At 36.5% G+C, this 21,502-nt stretch overlaps 1 protein-coding gene across 2 annotated transcripts in view; it reads left to right on the top strand.

Annotated features, from left to right (window-relative positions):
- The window catches only part of LOC306670925 (uncharacterized protein), a 29,207-nt gene extending 9,804 nt beyond the window's left edge, over positions 1–19,403 (top strand). The window contains exons 1-2 of one of the 2 annotated variants that reach the window (XM_079155965.1): positions 16,680–16,703; positions 18,864–19,403. In XM_079155965.1, coding sequence (XP_079012091.1) covers positions 18,883–19,074 — 192 coding nt within the window. In that variant the 5' untranslated portion in view covers positions 16,680–16,703; positions 18,864–18,882 and the 3' untranslated portion in view covers positions 19,075–19,403. Of the gene's footprint in view, positions 1–16,679; positions 16,704–18,863 lie in introns of those variants that run through there. The other variant, XM_079155964.1, reaches the window with a different exon arrangement.
- The last annotated feature ends 2,099 nt before the right edge of the window (positions 19,404–21,502 follow it).

Genomic DNA, 21,502 nt, shown 5'->3' with positions numbered 1-21,502 from the left:
GCAGAAAGGCTCTCTCTGGGGGGCCTGCTCCGAGATGCTGGAGAATCTGGCCCTGAGGGAGGAGCCCACCGCTGGAGTGCGCAAGGCTGCCTATGGAAGATTCTAGCTCCCCTGCCCTACTCTAATAAGCCAATATGTTGGAGTGTTGGACCTACATTTTCTTCTAGTATGTGCAGTGTTTCTGGTATAATTTGTAGATCCTTGACCCATTTTGAGTTGAGTTTTGTACAGGGTGAGATATAGGGGTTCAATCCCATTCTACTACCTATGGATTTTCAGTTTTCCCAGCACCATTTGTTGAAGAGGCTATCTTTTCTCCAATGTATGTTTATGGCACCTTTGTCTAATATAAGTGTAATATAAGTGTATTTATGTGGGTTTATCTCTGTGTCTTCTATTCTATTCCATTGGTCTTCATGTCTGTTTTGGTGCCAATACCATGCTGTTTTTGTTACTAGAGTTCTATAGTATAATTTAAGGTCTGGTACTTACCTTACTTTTCTGCTTACTTTTCTCACTGAGGATTGCTTTGGCCATCCTGGGCCTCTTATTTTTCCAAATTAATTTTGTGATGGCTTTTTCTATTTACATGAAGAATGTCATTGGAATTTAATGGGTATTGCATTGAATCTGTATAACACTTTTGGTAGTACGGCCATTTTAATAATGTTAATTTTGCCTATCCAAGAACATAAGAGGTCTTTCCGTCTTCTAAGGTCTGCCTTTTTCTTTTCTTTCATTGCCAAGCATTTTTTTTTTTTTTTTGAGGCTATTGTGAATGGGATCATTTTCTTAATTTCTCTTTCAGCTGATTCATGGTTGTAATACAGGAACACAATTGATCTGGGTGTTATTTTTGTATCCTACTACCTTACTTAATTTATTTATAAGTTCTGGAAGTTTTCTGGTGGGGTTTTTCAACTCTTCTACATATGGGATCATGTGTTTTGCAAACAGAGGTAGTTTGGGCTTTTGTTTTCCTATTCATAATCCTACAATTTCTTTCTTTTGCCTGATTGTTCAGCTAGAGTTTCAAGGACTACGTTGAGTAGAAGTGGTGAAAGTGGGCATCCCTTTTTTGTTTTTGTTTTTAGAGGGAATGCTTTCTATTTTTCTTTGTTTAGAATAATGTTGGCCTTGGGTTTATCTTACATAGTTTTTGCAATGTTTAGGTATGTTTCTTTTATTCCTCCATTTTCTAGGGTTTTAAATATGAATGGATGCTGTATTTTTCCAAAATTTTTTTTGCATCTCTTGAGATAATCATGTGACTTTTGTCTTTAAGTCTATTTTTGTGATGAATTACATTGTTGATTTCCATATATTGAACCAAACTTGCATCACTGGGATCATGGTGTACTCTCTTTTTAATGTGCTTTTGTATGTGATTTGCCAATATCTTATGAAGAATTTTTGCATCTATGTTCATCAAGGATGTTGGTCTGAAATTTTCTTTTTTGATGTGTCTTTGGTTTTGGTATCAGGGTGATACTAGCTTTAAGAATGTGTTTGGAAGTGTTCCCTCCTTTTTTATTTCATGGAATAATTTATGGTGGATTGGTATTAGTTTTTTTAATGGTCTGGTAGAACTTGGTTGAGAATCCTTCTGATCCTGGGCTTTTAGGTTGGCTTTTGAGGCCTCTTCAATTTTATTACTTGAAATTGATCTGTATAAATTTTCTATGTCCTTGTTCAGTTTGGGTAGGTTGTATGTCTTTAGGAGTTTGTCAATGTCTTCAAGATTTTCTAGCTTATTGGAGTATAAATTTTCAAAATTGTTTCTGATTATTCTCTGTATTTCAGTAGCAGTGTCTGTGGTGATATTTCTTTTTTCATCATGGATTTTAATAATATGAGTATTTTTCTCTCTTTCTTTTGGTTTGCTTGGCTAAGGGCTTATCAGTTTTATTAATTTTTTCAACTTTTTGTTTCATTAATTTTTTTAAAGTTGTTTTTTGAATCTTAATTTCATTGATTTTGGCTCTGATTTTAATTATTTCCTGTCTTCTACTGCTTTGATGTTGTTTGTTCATTTTCTAGAGCTTTGAGATATAATGTTAGATTATTTATTTGGTATCTTTCTAAGATTTTAATGAATGAGCTCAATGCACTGAACTTTCCTCTTAGAACTAGCTTCATAGTATCCCAGAAATTTTGATATGTTGTTTCTCTATTCTTGTTTGCTTCAAAGTGTTTTTTATTTCACCCCTGATTTCTTCTGTTATCCATTCATTATTCAATAATGAATTATTTGGTCTCTAGGTGTTAAAAAATAATTTCTATTTTTTATCTTATCATAGGTTTCTAATTTCATTCAATTATGATATGATAGAATGCAGTGTATTATCTCCATTTTTTGTGTTTGCTAATAGTTGCTTTGTGCCTAACATGTGGTCTATTTTAGAAAATGTTTCATGTGCTCCTAAGAAGACAGTGCATTCAGTCATTGATGTATAAAATACTCTATTTAAATCTGTTAATTCTAAATTTTTAATTATTTGTTTTAGTTCCATAGCTTCCTTATTATTTTTTTGTTTACATTTAGCTAGTGATGAGAAAGGTATTTTAAGGTCAACCAGTATTATTGTGTTGTGGTGTATTTGATTCTTGATATTGAGAAGAGTTTGTTGGATGTACATAGATGCTTATTTTGGAGGCATAGATATTTATGATTGTTATTTCCTGTTGTTGTATGATTCCCTTAAGCAGTATGTAGTGGCTTTCTTTCTCTCTTTTGATTAACTTTGGCTTGAAGTCAACTTTATCTGATATGATGATAGAAATCCTGCTTTTTTACCAGATTCATGTGAGGAATATGTTGTTTTGCATCCTATTACCTTCAGTCTGTGGATGTCTTTACCTATGAGGTGAGTCTCTTGGAGACAGCATATTGTTGGATTTTGTTTTTTAATCCAATCTGCCAGCCTCTGTCTCTTGATTGATTAGTCCACTAGCATTCAGTGTTATTATTGAGAGATGATATTTATTTGCCATCATTTTGATATATTTCTAGTTTTTAACTTGAATTAGATTTCTTTTTGCTTGACTATTCATCTTATTATTAATTTCTTCTTATTCTTCATTTGTTCTTCATGAAATGTTTTATTGTATATATTTTATAGTGCAGGCTTTCTAGTTGTGAATTTGTTTAACTTTTACTTATTGTGAAAGTTGTTTATTTCATCTTCAGTTCTGAAGCTTAGTTTTGCTGCACATAGTATTTTCAGTTGGCATTCATTTTCTTTCAGAGCTTGGTATGTAGTATTCCAAGACCTCTTGACTTTTAGGGTCTGTGTTGAAAAATAGGCTGAGATCTGAATTTATTTACCTGTCATTATAACTAGTCATTTTTCTTTAGCAGCTTTCAAAATTCTATCCTTATTCTGTATATTAGGCATTTTCATAATAATGTGACTTGGAGTGGATCTGTGGTAATTTTGTATCTTTGGAGTTCTTTTTGCCTCCTGTATTTGATTTTCCATTTCATTTTTAAGGTTTGGGAAATATTCTGATATTATTTCATTGGAAAGTTTGTGCATTACTTTAGTTTGTATTTCAGAGTCTTCATCTGTCTCTATGAATCTTATATTTGGCCTTTTAATGGTATCCAATATTTCTTGAAAATTCTGTTCATGGTCTCTTAACATCATTTCTCCATGATCAAATTTATTTTCAAGATTATGTACTTTGCCTTCATTGTCTAAAACTCTGTCTTCCAAATAAGCTAGTCTATTGGTGATGCTTTTCATTGAATTTTAAATTTGATTTATTGATTCCTTCATTTAGAGGATTTCCGTTTGATTCTTCTTTAGGATCTCTATATCCTGATTAGGGAGTTCTTTCACTTCTTGTATTTTCTCTCTGATTTCACTCTTTACATCATCTTTTACCCCACAGATCAGTTTAACTATGAACTTTCTAAATTCCTTCTCTGATATTTCCTTTAGTGTGGTGTCAATGGGTTCTGTTTTTGATTCCTTTCTTTTGAGGCATTCTGGGTTGTTTGGGATGTTTCCCCCCTTGATTTTCCATGGTTGTTTTGTGTGTGTGTGTGTGTGTGTGTGTGTGTGTGTGTGTTTACCCATCTATCTGAAAGGATCTGAAGGATCTGAAGCAGCAGAGTTTCTACCATGTGAACTCACTGTGTCCTTGTTTGTTTCCTGTATCTCACAGATTAGTGGGAGTCAAATAATAGCAATGACCTACCTAAGAAATATATAGTAATAAACTAAGTTCTTGATTTCTATTATGATATATTCAGTGCTAATTGACACAATAAACAGAATTGATAGGATCATCAATTTCTATCAGTAAGAACAGTAAGTAATCATGAATTGTATCTGGCATAAAATCAAACAGTAAATGTAATCTTTGACCTCTGTAGTATTAATTATTATTACAGCTTTAGTCTGGCATTATATATACCAATGAGTACTAAGAGATGTTAAGAATAGTTAATTAAGAGGACATATGACGAGATAGGAGGATAGAAAAGCATTTGCCATTTTAATAGGTGAATATGGAAAATGCAAAAGTGATTTAGGATAAGAGTTATTCAGAGGGATAGGAAAAGTAAAAGTAAAAGTATTAAAAGAAGAATAAAAGAAATAACAATAGAATGTAGAAATAGAAACAAGGGAAACAAATACTGAAGAAGACATTATAAAACAAAATCTAAGTATACTAATCAAAAACCCTAACCATTAGCAGACAGAGCAAGGAAAAATGACCAACAAAAAAAATGCCAGAATTGAGAAATAGAAACAAATATGTGTATGTATAAATGTCCATGAATCATTCAGCACACTAGGAAAAAACCAAAAAGCAAACAAAAACCAGCAAACAAAAGGATCTTGATGCAAAATTAAGGGGTCATTTTCATTGTTGTGGACAAAAAAAGTTAATGGGAATATATGTTTGCTGTCTGTGCCCAACTGATACCAGACTTTCGATTCATCTTGAGGTATGTACCGGGCACAAGAGTTGGGGCTGTGGGTTGTCACCTCCTTTCTTTTAATTGTGTTACTCACAAAGATGCTAGTTGGAGTTCAAAAACCTCTGCTTTTCTTCTTGGTGGTAAGATGTTGGAATGGGAAGTTCTGTTAGCTCTGCTCCAGGGTGAGGCCGCAGCTGGGTTATATGAGATGAGTAGCTGTAGGTGGAGCTCTTGGGAATGGGGCTTAGGTCTAGTGAGGCCCCAGGAGCTTAACTGTGCAGCTAGTTCTCCGAAGATAGTAAAACACTCGGGGATGCCTAACTGTGCTGGGAGACTGTACCTCAGGAGTCTCCCAGGGAGCCACTCCTAAGACAGAGGAGCCAGTCCCTTGCCAGTTTTGTTGTTACTGGGTTCTGCCCTTCAACGCCTTCTGGGACCTGTCACTGGGTGAAATCATATCTGCCCTTCAACGCCTTCTGGGACCTGTCACTGGGTGAAATTAGATTCTCCACCCAACACAGCCAGTCCTGCGACTTTTCCAGTCTCCTCAGTTTGGACTGAGCACAGATATATTTACCCCTGCAGGCTCCCAAACCTTCACAGTAGGTTCTGGGAGCTTCTGGACTCAAATAGGGGAGGGTATCAGATTCCCCCTGACCTCTCTGACTTATCCCCCCTCCCCAAGTAAAATACTCTCCGTGCCTAATTACCTCCGGATTTTGCTAGGCTCAGAATGTTTCGCTGGTTTCTACCTGGGCTGTGTATCTGAGCCAGCCAAGTTTTCCCAGATCCGAGTTCTTGGTTCCTGTATCTGCCACTGTGCGTTTGACTCTAGATGGCTCCTGTTTGGCTCACTGTGAACTATTGCTAAAGAGGGGCGCCGACTGTGTAAATAAACACAGGGTATCAATTTGCTGTGTCCCACAGCCTCTGGATTGACCTAGGACCGGCTGCCCCTCAGATCTCAGGATTTTCCACGCTGGGATGTCTGTTGTATTTCTTCAGTTTCTCAGTCCTTGTGTGTTCATTCCACTGCTACTGCAAGCGGCTTACCTTCATTTTGTCCCTTTTTCGTTGTTTAATGATCCCTAAATTTCTAAGTCTCTAAGGCACTCTGACTATCCAGCATTGAGTTTTAGTGAAATTTCTTTCACCCACCTTGCAGAGAAGCAGTATTCCTGTTGCTAGAATCCTGGGTCAGAGAGCTATGAGAAGCTGTGAGAAATGCTGCTTGGCTTGCCTCTAGTCCACCATCTTCCCCATCCCATCTGAATTAGTTTTTAAGGATATATTTTTTTCTTAGACATTCTGACCATTTTTTATGTTGCATTATAAATGTATATAATAGTGGGATTCATTATGCCATTTTCATACTTGCACATAATTTAATCCATCTCATTTCCTTTATCTTCCTTTTACTCCTTTTTTCCCTCCCCTGATCTATTTGTTTTCTCTCCTCTATTATTATTATTATTATTATTTTAATTAGTGCCTTATAATTATATGTATATGTATATGGTAGATTCATTGTGGCATATTCATACATGGACATAACATAATTTGATAGATTTTATTCCCTAATACTCCCCCATACCCTCCTCTCCTCAATCCCCTTCCTCTACTCTATTGGTCTCTCTTTTTTAATTCCTTTTACTTTTTTTTTTTTTTTTGTGAGTGCTCCAGAGATTATAACCTACATCCTCGATTTACTATAATCTTATAAATATTAGTACTCATACTCTTGCTCAGAAACTCCCAGGAACCTTAGAAGGCTAACTCAGTCTCAGGCTCTTGTCATACAATGTAATTATAAGCATACTTTAAGCCTCACATTATTATTAGTTTACTGTGGGTACTTATTTATGTTTATCGACATCTAGCTGCCCCTCGCTCTGTATTTCTTCTTCTCCACTAGTAGGGTTTTCCTCAGCTCTGTGCTTTAAGGCCCATTCCAGAGCAGGATTATTGTGAAGAGGTTCATTTTTGGCTTCCACCCATATGCTCGGCCAATCAATCATCATGTTTGGGCTTTCTTCTCCTCTAACAACTGGCTGCAGGGAACTCCTTACTAGCCAAGGGGAGGCTGTCGGTGAATAGAAGTCTCAGGGGTCATTATCGACTGGGTGATCCAAGCAGCCAAAAGTGGACTTTTCCCTTGACGACTGCTGCTCCCAGGAATGACTTAATGCCTGAGGAGGGACTCTGCTTATAATGAACTTTTGCTTTGAAGGGTCTGGGGCACTAAACCAGAAGATGCAAAAACTGATGTCCCTGCCAATGTGATCCAGATTTAGTAAATGATTCACAAATTTCATATTGGGGAAGAGAAGTCTTCCTTTAAGATCATGTTTTGGGTGTGTTACAAGGAATCACCTTCTGCTAGGGAAAGTCCCTTGGTGTGTCCAAGAGTCCATGTTCCAAATGTTGACTTACTGGTGATGATCTGATTTACAGATATCTGTTCTTAAGCTGTTGAGTGTGGTAGCTTTATTCCTGAGAGATTATGAATAATACTGTCCTTACATAAAACTCCCTGCTTCCTTGCAAGGGAGGGTGGCAGATACCTTGTTTCCTGAACGGGAGCTTAGATGATTCAGTGTTTCTGAACTCTGCCTAGAGCTCAGTTGGAGAACAAAGCCTAGAGGGTGGGTGTGGGGTTCCTTCTTTGTATCGTTTTGCCCACTTTCTTCTCCCTTTGGAAAACTGTATTCTAGGAAAGGTTTTTGATGGTCTCATTAGATCAATTAAGTTCAAATGGAACCATATGAGTTTGAGGAGAGAAAATTAGATTATGTAACTCACAAATTAATTCACTAAAGATTTTTTCAGTGTCTACTATTTGCCAGACCATTCTAGACTCTGCAGACGTATTAGAGAAAAACATTCATGATATCCTCTTAGAGCTTATATTTGATTGTGAATTAGAATGTCTATTTATATAGTTGGCAGAGCAATATGGGAAGAAGAAAGATATTGAACAGGCAAATATATAAACATGAAACATCTTGCTTCTAGGGACTTGGAGCCAAAGTGGAGACTGAGAAAACATATATACTAGTCCTGCCAATGTCAAACCTCTTGAATTCTGCTGTATCTTTTTTAAAACCATGAGTCTGTGCATGGACTTAAAATATCAGTTTATATTTTTCTTAGGTTCTGTGCATATTGAACATTATCTTTTTTCCTGGAATTTAGGATGTAAAGGACAGGGGGCTTCCAGAAAGTGTCCTGAGATTCTATGATAGAAGTGACCCCTTTCTGCACTTTTATAAATAAGTACACATGAAAAGTGGAACAGTCTCAGAGACTGAAGGGCACAGGGAAGAAGCAAGAGTGGGTAGTCCAGGCCAGGATAAGGCAGGATAATGCAGTGGGCTTTTTGTGGCAGGTAAGTCTCTGCATAGGCAGGAATTAGTTTATTCTGGAAGGATCTGAAGATATATTAGGAAAGCACTCCTTGAAATTCAGTGATTTCCTTACCACTCTTCTTATATTTGCACATTGCCATATTATTACCTAGCTAATAGTTTCCATTGAAATTGCCTTTGAATTAATAAAATTTTAAAGCATATTAATTATAGGCAGTGCATTGCATTATACATGACATGGCAAGTTTAAAATTCAACCTGTAAATTTTTCAAATGTAGATTAAGACAGACAGTAGGTCAAAATTTAAGAATCTATTTGCCATATGAGATTATCTTCTGCAACAAGTCACACCGGATAGCACTGGAAAATGATATATCAGGAATTGACGTTTACAAATATAACATTTCCTTCCTAGAGATTCCCCATTTCCAAAGAGCTTTTATTTACTTCTTTAATCCTTCCTCAAAAAAATGACCCTTCCAATGTGGAGTAGAAATGAAAGCCTGGGGAATATACATTTTGAGATGGCACTGGAGGAGAAATGGGCTGGTTCTCACTGCTTGTCTTTGGTTAAATCTGTAGGCTAAGCCATGAGAAAGGTGGTTAAGGAAGAGGCAGGAGAAGCAGGAACCATTGGAGCTGATGGAAGGGAAACACATATGTGTCAGAAACTTCTGGTCGGTCACTGCCTTATAGGATATCTTGGAGCACTGTAGTTGTCTGTCTGACCCCACCACTACTGTGCAGCCATTGGAAGGCAGGTTAAGCCTCTTACAAAGCACATATTCATGTCTCTCTATATATTAAATTAATATATGAAAAAATTTTCCTTTAAAATATAAATAGGAAAAATATTTAAGTTACTAAAAAGAAAGGCTTCAAGTAATCATTCTAGAGGAGAATAAGGATGGAGTAAACTAAGGCTGGGAAACCACCATGCAGGCAGTGGCGGGAAGAGAACAGTCTCTAGGGAAGAGATTAGAGAGGTTTTCTGGAAAAGAACTTGCAAAAATTTGCTACATCTAATGTTTTGAATAACACAAGAAGACTCAGGATGCATTTAGAGTTTGAGTTGTGTGAAGGAAAAACTCAGTGTGGTCTCACCACAGAGCTCTTATCCATTCACCCACACTGCCAGAGTAAATGGAAAAGTGGAACAAGGGATAGATGGTAATACATCTCTTTGAGGAATTTTATCACTTGGAAAGTCATAATAATTAATAAAATAAATTAGCAATAAATCATGGCTAAAATGTCCTTCAATAAATGATAATTAAGAACAATGATTGGATTATGAATAACCTGGCCTTAACTTCTTCCTAAACTTATTCATTTTTCCCCTGTAACCACATGATCATTATTTAAATATGTGAATCAAAATAGCAAATAATTAGTGCTTACTATGACTGAATAAAGGGGTTATTCAGAGGCTGGATTTTTCAGAGATAGGACAGGAAGTCAAAATGTACAGGTGTCCTTCAGAGTTGAAGGAGCAGGAAGAGTCACTTGGGAGTAGTTCTGTGAGAGGAAGCAGTAGAGCAGCAGTATTGGAGAGCTATCAGGAGAACTTCTCAACAAGCTCTGACCCAGGGATTGGGACTTGGAGATCTGAAGTACTGGATTCCTGGTGAACTCCACGTGGTCACAGTGGAGCAGGTTCTACTAATACTACCAAGCCCAGGGCATGTTTATGCTCTATTTGGAGGAAAACAGCTTGTGAAAATATGGTTCTGGTAAATTATGTAAGCATCAAGTAAGGAATTACTTGAAATGGGTTTTTAAAAATAATTTCTGAAAGGGCAGGGGAAAAATCATCCCTTTTGTTCTGACTTGAAATGACTGTTGTAAATATTTCCACTTGATGGAAAGGCCATTAAATAAGAATATTTAATTGGAAGCATTAGCAGAGCTCTGCAGGTATTAGCCTAGAGGTGAATTTTATTAAAAAAATTAAAAAGCACTTGGATATTAATCATTGCCCAAATTTTGTGAGTCAAACAGGCAGGATAAATTTGGTCACACATAATTTTAGTATTTGTCTGCCTTCTATATTACTTCCAAGCAAGGAAATCAGATTTTTGGTGTTCAGTGTATACTAAATATACCTGTATTTAATGTTTTATCTTAGGACAGGAAAGTGTGTATGTAAATATTTATACTTAAATAAATATTCACATATAACATGTTCTCTCTCGTTCTGTAAATACATTCACCTTTCTATTCTATTTACCATGCAGCTTTGAATAGAACAGACTCTATTTATGCAAATTATGAGAAATAAAAAAACTTGTAAGAATACTGGTGCTTCTGGGCAATATCACTATAAAGTGTGTGAGTGTGTGTGTTTGTGTGTGAATGCACATATATGCAAGCACACATGCATTTTTTAAAAACTTGTTTAGATATCTTGGTCCCTGAGCAGACTTGGATTACATATTTTGAGAATCCACTGTTAACAATTGTGAATTAAAATAATATTGTTTTAAATTAAAAATAAGACGAGAGGGTGAGATGAATGTGCTTCTGAAGATTTCATTTATTTCTGTAGGGAATACTAAGAGAAAATGTGTATTTGGCTATTGTTAAATGTGGTATATGACATGTATATTTATGATGTTACATATAATGTATATATATATATTCTATATGTCTTTTGTAAGAGAAGTATAAACAGTAAGAAATTATTGATCTAAAAATATATGGTCCTGGTACTCAGTATTGGGAGTATTCATTTGTCTCCAATTATATATAACAAATGTTTAAGGAAAGTGTTTTCAATATCACATCAACTCATTAGAGATCATTAAAAAGAGCATGGAAGCTAAAGGCAGTAGACTGAGGAGATTATGAGTTATGAGTTGACTAGGGTTAGGTGGGGCCAAGTATCCAGTGAAAGTCAAGGAATATGGCCAGGACATGGTGCTGACCCCATTTATTCAAGCATCATCTTGGTTTCCAACTGGGAAACTCCCAATCCTCAAATTGGGACAAAGCCTTGGAAGTGCCAGGTGAGGCAGGGAACCAGGCAAGGCAAGTGTTTAACTGAGCACATCCCCAGAGAAGAGGATCTCAGGGCGGGACACTTCCTGTAACCAGGGTGTGTAGCAAGTCATTTTTAGTTTTGGGTGAATTTCATTTGAGTTGCCCACTATTTAGAACAGCCTAGATGTGGACTACCCCATTCTCACTTAGGCTCTGTGCAATACTGGAACTACCTCAATTCCATATTGGCTTTAGAGAATCTGTAGAGTCTGACTGGTGGGGTTAAAGAAGAGTGTTGTACTTTGCTTTAGGAAAGTGTTTGATTTAATTTAGAAGTCCAAATTGTGTTGCTCTGTTTCACGTTATTTAGTCAATGGAAGCAACATATGGTGATAGGTTATTTGACTTTTTTTGTACTGAAATCACAAGAGAAAATAAATTAATGGGAAATGAAACATAATGATGTAATCATTTAAAGCGTTTATAGAGATGTGATTTAAAAAACATGTTGACATGGTTCCTGCACTCCAAGGACACACATGGAGCTGACATTGTCTTTCTTAGGACAACTTCTCTAAACCCTTTGCTTGCGTATTCTCAGAGGCAGAACTTTAAAAAACAAAACAAAACAACAAAACGCTGGTTGCATCAGCTGCAGAAAAAGAGGCAACTTTCCCAAACAATAAGATGATTATAGAGGGACACTCCTATAGGCAAAGAAGCCAACGCTCAATTAATGAGCTCAGTGTAATTATCCCTTTGATTTTTCAAGTAACTGCTTTGATTTCTTAACACTTTCTTTATGACTGTGGCTTCCACACCTTTCCCTGACACAATGTAGACCTGGAAACCACCTCTGGTACTCCTGTCTGGAATGAGGTCCTCCTCCAAATAGCCCGATTGTGCCACACCAACGTGAGCAGTGCCAGCAAAGTCCCCTCTGTGCAGCAACCCCCACACTGCCAGAAGAGTCCACCCCAAGAGCTCAAGCAACCCCTACAAACTTTCAGAACTATGAAGCACAAACAGATATTTCTCCCCAGTCCCTAGTCCATGGGTTCTTCATCTTACTAGGATGCTTTTTTTTTTTTTTTTTTTTTTTTTTTTTTTGGTGGGGGGCTTACTAACATTTACCACTACTCTGCCTGGAATGCTATGTGACAGAACACTGGCTTCTTTTCAGAAATGGTTAAACTGCTCCTCTCTAAATAAGAACCACCCTTGATTCTGTCTCGTAAGGCCTAAGATAGAGGAACAAAGACTAGCCCTTTCATGTGCCTTTTGTCTATGACATAGGTGGGGATTTCCATCCCCTGGGCACTGTACCTTCCTTCCTCTCAGTGTGTGAATAAAGAACATGCTTCATGGTTGAATGCAAATTCAGTTTCTCTCTCTTTCTTTTCATTTTATTCCCATAAAAAAAAATAAAAACCCTGCTTTTGGCAAATGTAGCTGATCAGTGTTTTTCTTGTGTGGTAGTGAGGGGTGTGTGTGTGTGAGAGAGAGAGAGAGAGAGAGAGAGAGAGAGAGAGAGAATCTTTATCTCTTTCCCCGTTTCTCTTGGAGTTCTTAAATGTTTCACGCATCTTGCTTAAATTGGAACTATAACAAGATTCATAACATAGTCTTTTTTTCATTGTTTCCAATCCATACACTGCTGATTACAGTCTGTGACCCTGGGCAAGTTTCTTTATCCCTCTGAATTTTGGTTTCTCCCACTTCAAAGTGAGGACTATAATCTCTACATCCCAGACTTATTCTTTAAGTGGGATAATGTGTACATTATAATTAGCACTTTAGGTTGCCTTTCACTTAACAATAAATCTTTTTTTTTTACTGTTGTTGCTATCATTGCTGTTGCTAACATTTTTATTGTAGCAAGAAAGTGAATAAAAAAGTCCTAATATAAAAAGTAGGGAAGATTCTTAAACTTGGTCACCTTTCACATCTTGATTGTTTTCTTTCCCTTCTAATTTTTTTTTTTTTTTCCAGTTTCAGGGGTTAAATCCAGTGTTTCCTGCATGCTAGGCAAGTACTCTGTCAACTATATTTCCATCTGCTGCTTTAAGACTCGGAGGGGTTTAGTGTGAAATCTTGCTCTGCGTCATGGCAGATGTGAAAACAAGGGAAAAAAGAGGATTTAATGGGGGTCACTGGATTTGTCTGAATCATCATTAATTTCTCCCCTAAGTGAACTTAGTTCTGCTAAATTGTACTGACATTAAGCCTTGGTTCAAGATATTCTGTAACTGTCTGTCCATACAAAGGTGAGTCATGTTAATTATTTTTAAAGTAGAGGTTTGAAGTTTTATATGACTGCTGAGAACTAGAATTGACAAATTAGGTCTACCTGACTAACAGCAACTTATCCAATTTCCCTACTCTTCTCTTCCTGAAATTTGTGTTATCATCACATAGTTTTTCATTTCATTGTTTTATTGTTAATTTTATTTTACTGTTTATTTTAATGGTTCATAAACTTTAGGAAAGGAATATTTTAATTATGTGTAGCTTTTGGGACATGCTTTTTTAATTGATATTATTTTCCAAAGATCTGTTCATATTATTGCTTAAAATAGTACTGTAGTTTATCTTTTTTTAAATTATAAATGATTTCTATCACATGACTATAGCAATTTTACTATCCAATCTCTTCTCAATAGAATTTAAGTTATTCCTGGTTTTTGCTCTTACAATCATGCTGCCACATAATATTTGCACATAGGCAAATATTGTTTTCCTTTGTATATACTGAGGAGTTGATTTGGGGGTTATAATTAATATATATGGTTGATAAATTTACGAGTTGTGATCTCTCTCCCAGATGACTGTACTATTCCATACTCTATGAGTAATCCATAAAGATCTCAATAATCCATAGTCTCTCAAACATTTGATATTACTGGGCTTTTATTCCCCAATTAAATAAATATAAAACAGTATCTCATCATGCTCTTCATATTATACTAATTATTATGTTTGAGTATCACATTATATATATACTAGCCATTTGTTTATCTGGGAAACAATTTCTCATTTTTCACAAAATGTTTTTCTTATTTGTTGAAGAGGAGTTGATATCATTGTAAAACCTGCTCACTGAAATTTTGTAGATTAATTTGGGGTCTAATGTTTTATCCTGTTGGGACATTTGAAACTACTTTTTCAATTTCTGTAACATAAAGACAATATTTCTATTGCTTCTAGAGCATGGTTTTGCAATAAATTTAATATTCTAGCCAAGTAAATTAATCTCCATAAAGCATGAATAAGCATCAGGAATAAAAGCCATTAATGGAAAATTCTTAATGTTCTAAATCCCTTTTTCCTTTGCTCAGTTTTTAAAATCATCTCTTTCATCATGGAAAAATAACAAAATTTTCCATTTAAAATTCGTTTTTAAAATACACAATCTAGCAGCACTAAGTGCAAGCATTTGCAGTCCCATGCAACAATCACCGCTGTGCATTTCTAGAACTTTTTTCTATCACCCCAGACAGAAACTCTGCTTATTAAACAGCAACTTCTCATACCTTCGCCTCTCCAGTCATTGGTAACCTCCACTCAACATCAAGTTTATGTGAATTTGACTACTCCAGGTACCTCATATAAGCAGAATCACACAACCTTCTTGTGCCTGACATTGCACTTGGCATAATGTTTTTGGGATTCATCCATATTGTGGCATGCATCAGAACTTCCTTTCTCTTTAGGACTGAGTGACATCCCACTATACTATACATAGTTGTGTGGTACCGTGTGATATTTCAGTATGCATGTATATTGTGTAGCATTCAAATCAGGGTAAGCATATCTGTGACTTAGAGCCTCATTTCTTCATGGTGAAAACATTCAGATTCTTTTCTTCTGGCTTTTTGGAAATATACAATGCATCATCATTATTCTATTCTGCACTTGTTTCTCCTGTCAGTCACTTAGTATCCATAGACTAACCTTTCCCCATCTCTTCCACCTCCTTACACTCCCAGCTTCTGGTAACCACCATTCTACCACTTACCTCTATGAGATCAACTTTTTAGATTTTAAATATGAGTTAAATCATGTAGTATTTGTCTTTCTGTACATGTCTTATTTTATTTAATACAATGTCCTCCACTATACACATTGTCACAAGTGATAGGATTTTATCTTTTTTTTTTAATGGCCAACTGGTATTCCATTGTGTATATATACCACATTTCCTGAAACCAGTCATCAGGTTGGAACTATTTTGGATAAAGTAATAGAATTTATGTGTTGTTACACCAGCCAGATATAATAACTTTTAACAAATTGTTGTTATTTTACATCTTTTTATGAGTATATGTTATTCAAAATGTCATCATGCTTAAGGGTTTTTATTATAATTTGAATATTTTTGATAATATTAAATAATCCTCCAAAACATTCTTTCATGGTCTTAAGAATTTCACCATATATAGGTCCTATAATTTTTCTGATTCAGCAAGATTATAAAAGAATGATGGAGAAATAAATGCAAAAGCAGTAATCCAAGGAAGGTGCAATTACTTACTATTAATCTGAACATGACAAGAATATTTCACCATAATTCCTAGTTCCTTAGATATATTTCTTTCACGTTTTATTGTAGAATCTTGCTTTACAGGGGTTGTTTTGTTTAATCAGGTATAATATATAGTAGTAAAATGTGAGATAAAATAAGTCAAGAATTAGAAAGAGATTTAAAATTTCGTTCTTTCTTGTCATTTTTCTTGTAGTAATGGTTCTTGGTAAAAACCTTTAGAAAATTAGCAAGTAGAATTATTAGGATTGAATTCAGGGCTATTGACTTTTAAAGATCATAAAGCTAGGTTCATTAGAGATGTAGATAGATAATAGATGTGTGTGTGTGTGTGTGTGTGTTTGTGTGTGAAGTATGCTATGCTTCATGTCTCAGGTCTGCCATGACTTTGGTGCCTATCTTCTCAGGATTAGCAGTTTTTTTTTTTTTTTTTTGAGTGGGATGTATTCAGAGAGTCTCATGGTATAACTGAAACTGTGTTATCTGACAGTGTTATCCCATGGAGCCAGCTAATTCTCAAATTTTGAATGGCATAAATTGGACATTTCCAATAATTTACATTTGAGATGTGATGTGAAGCTATGGGGAGTATGTGACCTATTGAGTAAAGTCCCTTTACTTTATCCTTTCACCATTTGGCAAGTGTGATGTTCTGTACAAACCATCTAATGATGACCTGGCTCAAGGTGCTGAAGCAATGGCTGTCTCTGAGGTGTCATGAGCAGTGGCGATCCCCGCAAGCTTTTCCTTCCAGTCAGGAGCAGTGACAGTTCTGGGAACCTAATTAACCTGCTTAACTGAGAGGACGTGACTCTAGGTTGATTCAATGTTCCTGCACTTTCTGGAGCACAGCTGGTGACTGTTTCAGAGTTGGTGAGTCTTTCCTCTTCTTCATCATTCTTCTGTTCTTTCTCCAAATAGAAAACAACATTCTTGGAAAGCTTCCTGATTATTTGACCAAGACAAGGAAACTCTAGCAAAAACACTTTAAATGTTTAATATGTAATATTTAGTTAGTCCTACTAATTACAGAAAGAATTAAAAGAGATATTAAAGGATTACCCCGTAAATGCATTGGAAACATATGTCTTGAGTGAACAAGATATAACAAATTGAACAGATAAGAGGGAAATGTTGGGTAGTTACAGGATTACATAGCAGGTGGAGGGAGCTGGAGAGCTTATGGAGAAGACAGAGCATAAACAAGAGTGTAAACAAATCTATTATTTTTCAAAGACATAAAACCTGTTTGAAAGAAATGTGGGAAAAACCTGTTTGAAAAGAAAGTAAGAGAAAACCAACATGTAGGATTCGTATTTTACTCCAGATTTCAGACTTTCAGTTCTCTGATCCTTTCTTCTCTCCAAATTTACTCACTTATTTACACGTGATATTGTGGTTCTAGCATCTTGTTCTATTCTATAGTGAACATCAGAGGGGACCACGCAGGTGTGGTTCAGTTAATAATTTCTGAATGAATGCTTGTAATTTTTGTTCACTTATTTCCGTTACCTTAATGTGGTGATGAAGAATACATTTTTAAAAATAAAAGTGCCCCAGTACACATCTTTGAGGGGAGAAAAAGTACTGAGAGGTCTGGATTCTACTCTGAAATCAGAAACTCTCTTGGAAAGAAGTGATTTTTTGAGTTAGAAGAAGATAACTTTAAAGAGGTGAACATTGTGTCAAATCTGGGTTTACACATATGAAAGAAAAAGGTGGAGAAAAATTTCAGACTTCAACAGGATCAAGAGATGGCCCAGTGCAGTCATGATCCTAACTGAGAGGCAGCTATTATTTCATAGAGAAAGACTCAAACTTGCCCATGGTTGTCACCATGGCTTGTTACGACTTGTCAAAGAGGGAACTGGGACTAGCCTGTAGGTCATTTTTAATTCTCTCCTTCCTTCTAGCACATGAGCAAATTGTATGAAGAAAGTAGAGGTGGAAAAGGCCATGAAATGATAATCAGCTAACGTGGAACAAATACATCAGGTAGTTTGAAGATTTGGGGGAGGCTATAATACAGGAAGGGGTTATTATCTTCAAACTTTGACAAAAAGTCAGGGAATCTTCCAAATTCTCCCACTGACATCAGTTACTGAAACTAAGAGCTAAGGTAGGGTCTCTATCAGAAGTACTGAACCCAATGGGGAGATCCAGGAACAGGATATTTCCCATTTTTTCAGAGCTCCTGTAAGGACAGTTATAGGCAGATTTGCATTTTGGTTAGGAAATTGTTCGGCCAGCCCAGTTTTAGGCAGTTCAACTTCCTCCTGGGTGGAGCTCAAGCTTTATAAAGAGGTCCTCTGAGGGATGAATACTATACTCCTGGTACTAGAGGCCTGATCTACTTTGGAGAACCTGGTAAGTCTAGTTCATTGAGTTTATCTGTTTTTTTCTTCTTTTTGTCTTATCAAGTGTTGAATTGAATCTGGAGACAGTAAGTTTGGTGGGACAGATGTTACTTAGTTGATGGAAATTTACAACTGGGGCACAATAATTTACTGTATTGATTTATTTTTGTTTTGTAAATAGTTTGATATTCATAGAGAAAAAAGAAGATAATAGGGAAGATTTGTTTCGAAGCCAAGGACAGAATGAAGCATTTTTCTCTTTCCATAGTTTTTTTGGTGTTCCTTTCAAAGGTCTATGTCTCAGCAGATGTAAGACCCTTGAATTCTTCCTGAACAGCCCTTTACTCTGTACCCCATCAGCCTACTGGGACTTCCAAGAGATAATAATAAGAATTGCATGACTTTCTTGAAGATTTTATTTTCACACAAATGACATTACTTGATTCTCTGAAACAGATATTTTCTTAGTAAAAGTTGCATGAGATAAAAGGAGGTTTCCCCAAGGCTGAAACAAATTACTAAAATGGAAGGGAGAAGTCAGAAAGTCATAAAAAGGGAGTTGAGGGATTAAAGAATATTCTTGGAGGGAGAAATAACATCCCCTGATATTACATCATCTTTGATGTTCCTCTGTGGGAACCCTTTCTTATGAACACTGTCATATAATTTCTTTCAGATTCTGAGACTCCAGAAGGATGTCTTATCAACAGCAGCAGTGCAAGCAGCCCTGCCAGCCACCCCCAGTGTGCCCACCTCCAAAGTGCCCTGAGCCATGCCCACCCCCAAAGTGCCCTGAGCCATGTCCACCTAGGCAGTGCCAGCAGAAATGCCCTCCTGTGCAGCCTCTTCCACCCTGCCAGCAGAAGTGCCCACCCAAGAGCAAGTAACAGCTTCGAGATTCATTCAAGATGAGGAAAATGGGAACATAATCCATAGCAACATAATCACCTTCATCTTTTCTTCAAAACCTACCGTGAATATAGAAGAACCTTCTCTACCCTTTCGCCTGTAATCTGCCTGTGATCATTGCTGACAGTGAAGGGACTCCTTCCCTAGTCCGTCATACTGTCAGTGCCCCAACAGTAACTGAGAATGACAGTCTCACCTGTGCCAGCATCCCTGACCTTCAGAAGGAAGAACAGCAGCTCAGCCCCTCACTGCCATCTCGGGATGTCTTGCCTGTCTGTCATCTGGGCAGGAATTCCTACCACCTGGGCAACCCTAACTCTTCTTTCACTTTCTGAATAAAGTAACTTTTTATTTTTTGGTGATAGGATAAGTGTTTTCTTTCTTTTAAAAACTTGCCTTTTGACAATGTCACATCCTTTTGGTTTCTTTCTTTAAATTCTAGATCAGGCTCATATAAAAGATTATTTCCATATTATTTCAAACTCATGTCAATATTTTTAATTCCTGCTTGACTGTTTTGAGGGACAAATTATTTAACTCCTCAGAATGTTTTCAACCTCTCTACTGAAAAGTGGGAATACTGGTATTTATATCACAAACTAGTCTTTGGCATAAAAGTGAATTGATGCATGTCAATTGGTTGGTGCAATGCCTGATGCCCAGTTAGAACTCAATAAGTGGTAGTTTATTAGCAGCAGCTAATCATCATTATTTATCTCATCATTATCATCATCACCACCACCACATTTCCTCCAGCAAGAAAATGACTTCAACATAACTAGAAAATAAGATTAAAAATCTTATTTCTCTTTATTTTCTAATTAACTTGATTTTTCTTCATATTACAGAAAAAGAGTTTTTGGGGATTGGTGACGTGTCCTGCATAGAATTATAGCAGTCCTTAGAACATAAATTGTACAGAGGTCAAATTGTCAGCCTCTTTTCCACATGTGCCGCCACCTCCTTCTTCACCTCCTCCTCTTCCTTATCCTCCCCCTCCTTCTGCTGCTCCTCCTCCTCTTTCTTCTTCTTCGGTACTGGGAATTGAATCCAGAGACACTTCACCACTGAGCTACTTCCCCAAACTTTTTTATTTTTTATTTTATTTTGAGACAGAGCCTTACTAAGTTTCTGAGGATGACTTTGAACTTGCAATCCTCTGTCGTTAGCCTCCCCAGTTGCTGGGATTACAGGCATACACCACCACGCTTGGCCATGTATGCCACCTTCTTACTCCACCAACACACAAAAATTCAGGGTCCTATCATTGTTGTTTGCCCCTGAAATTACTTTTTAAAGTGTTCTGATCCTACATTTGAAAAATATTGGTGTCTTCAATGTTTATTTGGGATATGCAAAGTGATTGTCATTATGTAGCTTGTTTACTAAGGGCTTAGCCTACTAGTAAGCTCATGAAAGGAGGGAAATGTATACTTTTTCTTCTGGTCCTAAGTGTCCAAAATGGGAATACAAATTGAATGAGAAAGATAAATTCATTATATTCTATGAAGTTAAAAAAAATCTATATTTGAATCCCCAAAACTTGTCTATACATTACAATTCTTTGAGGACAGGTCTGAATCTTAATGATTCTTTCAAGTAACCCTTCCTTTGGACAAGTAAGCTTTCTTACATCCTTAATGGGTGCCTTAAAGAAAAGAATTTTGAAAAAAATTTGTGTTTGATCTTGTGGGTCTTGAATATTTCCCAAAGGCTCTTGTACTGAAGGCTTGGTCTCTAGCTGGTGATACTATTGGGAGGTGGTGGAAACTTGAGGATGTGGGGCTTAGTTGGAGGAAGTAGTAGTTGTCTGTCTCTCTCTGTCTCTCTCTGTCTCTCTGTCTCTGTCTCTCTCTCTCTCTCTCTCTCACCTTCCTGGACACCATGAGGTAAGCAGCTTTGCCCTACCACGCCCTTCTGCTTTGATGTGTTGCCTCAGCACAGACTCCAAAGCAATGGATCTAGCTTACCTTGGACAGAATACATAAGCCAAAACAAGTGTTGGCTCCATTATATTGATTTTCTCAGGTACTTTTCATAACAAATCAGTCTTTGTTCTTGATGCCAATCTAATAATAAGGACAAGGTTTTAAGAAAAAGGAAAAAGAAGTTTTATATCTTTGCTAGCAAAGGAGAAACACAGTAGTCTCCTGTCCTGGAGGTTGTGATTTCTAACTGCTAGGAGGATCCATGGTCTTTTAAAACAGGGTCTGTGACTGCACAGGAGTTATAGTTCACTTGTAGCCTTGAGAGATAGCTATTTCTTAGATTCACTGGTGCCATCCCCAAGATCTGTATTCCTTCATTCTTGTGATTTATGAATTGAAAGATAACTTGACCTAGGACAGGAAGAAGGTTAGTTTTGATTGTTCTCTTGTTAGGGAGAGGAAGAGAGAGAAGAGGAAG

The sequence above is a fragment of the Sciurus vulgaris genome (genome assembly GCF_902686455.1).
Source record: "Sciurus vulgaris genome assembly, chromosome: 1".
Classification (NCBI taxonomy): Eukaryota; Metazoa; Chordata; class Mammalia; order Rodentia; family Sciuridae; genus Sciurus; species Sciurus vulgaris.
Note: the sequence above shows the minus strand (reverse complement) of the source record. Positions and strands in the feature narration are given on the sequence as shown.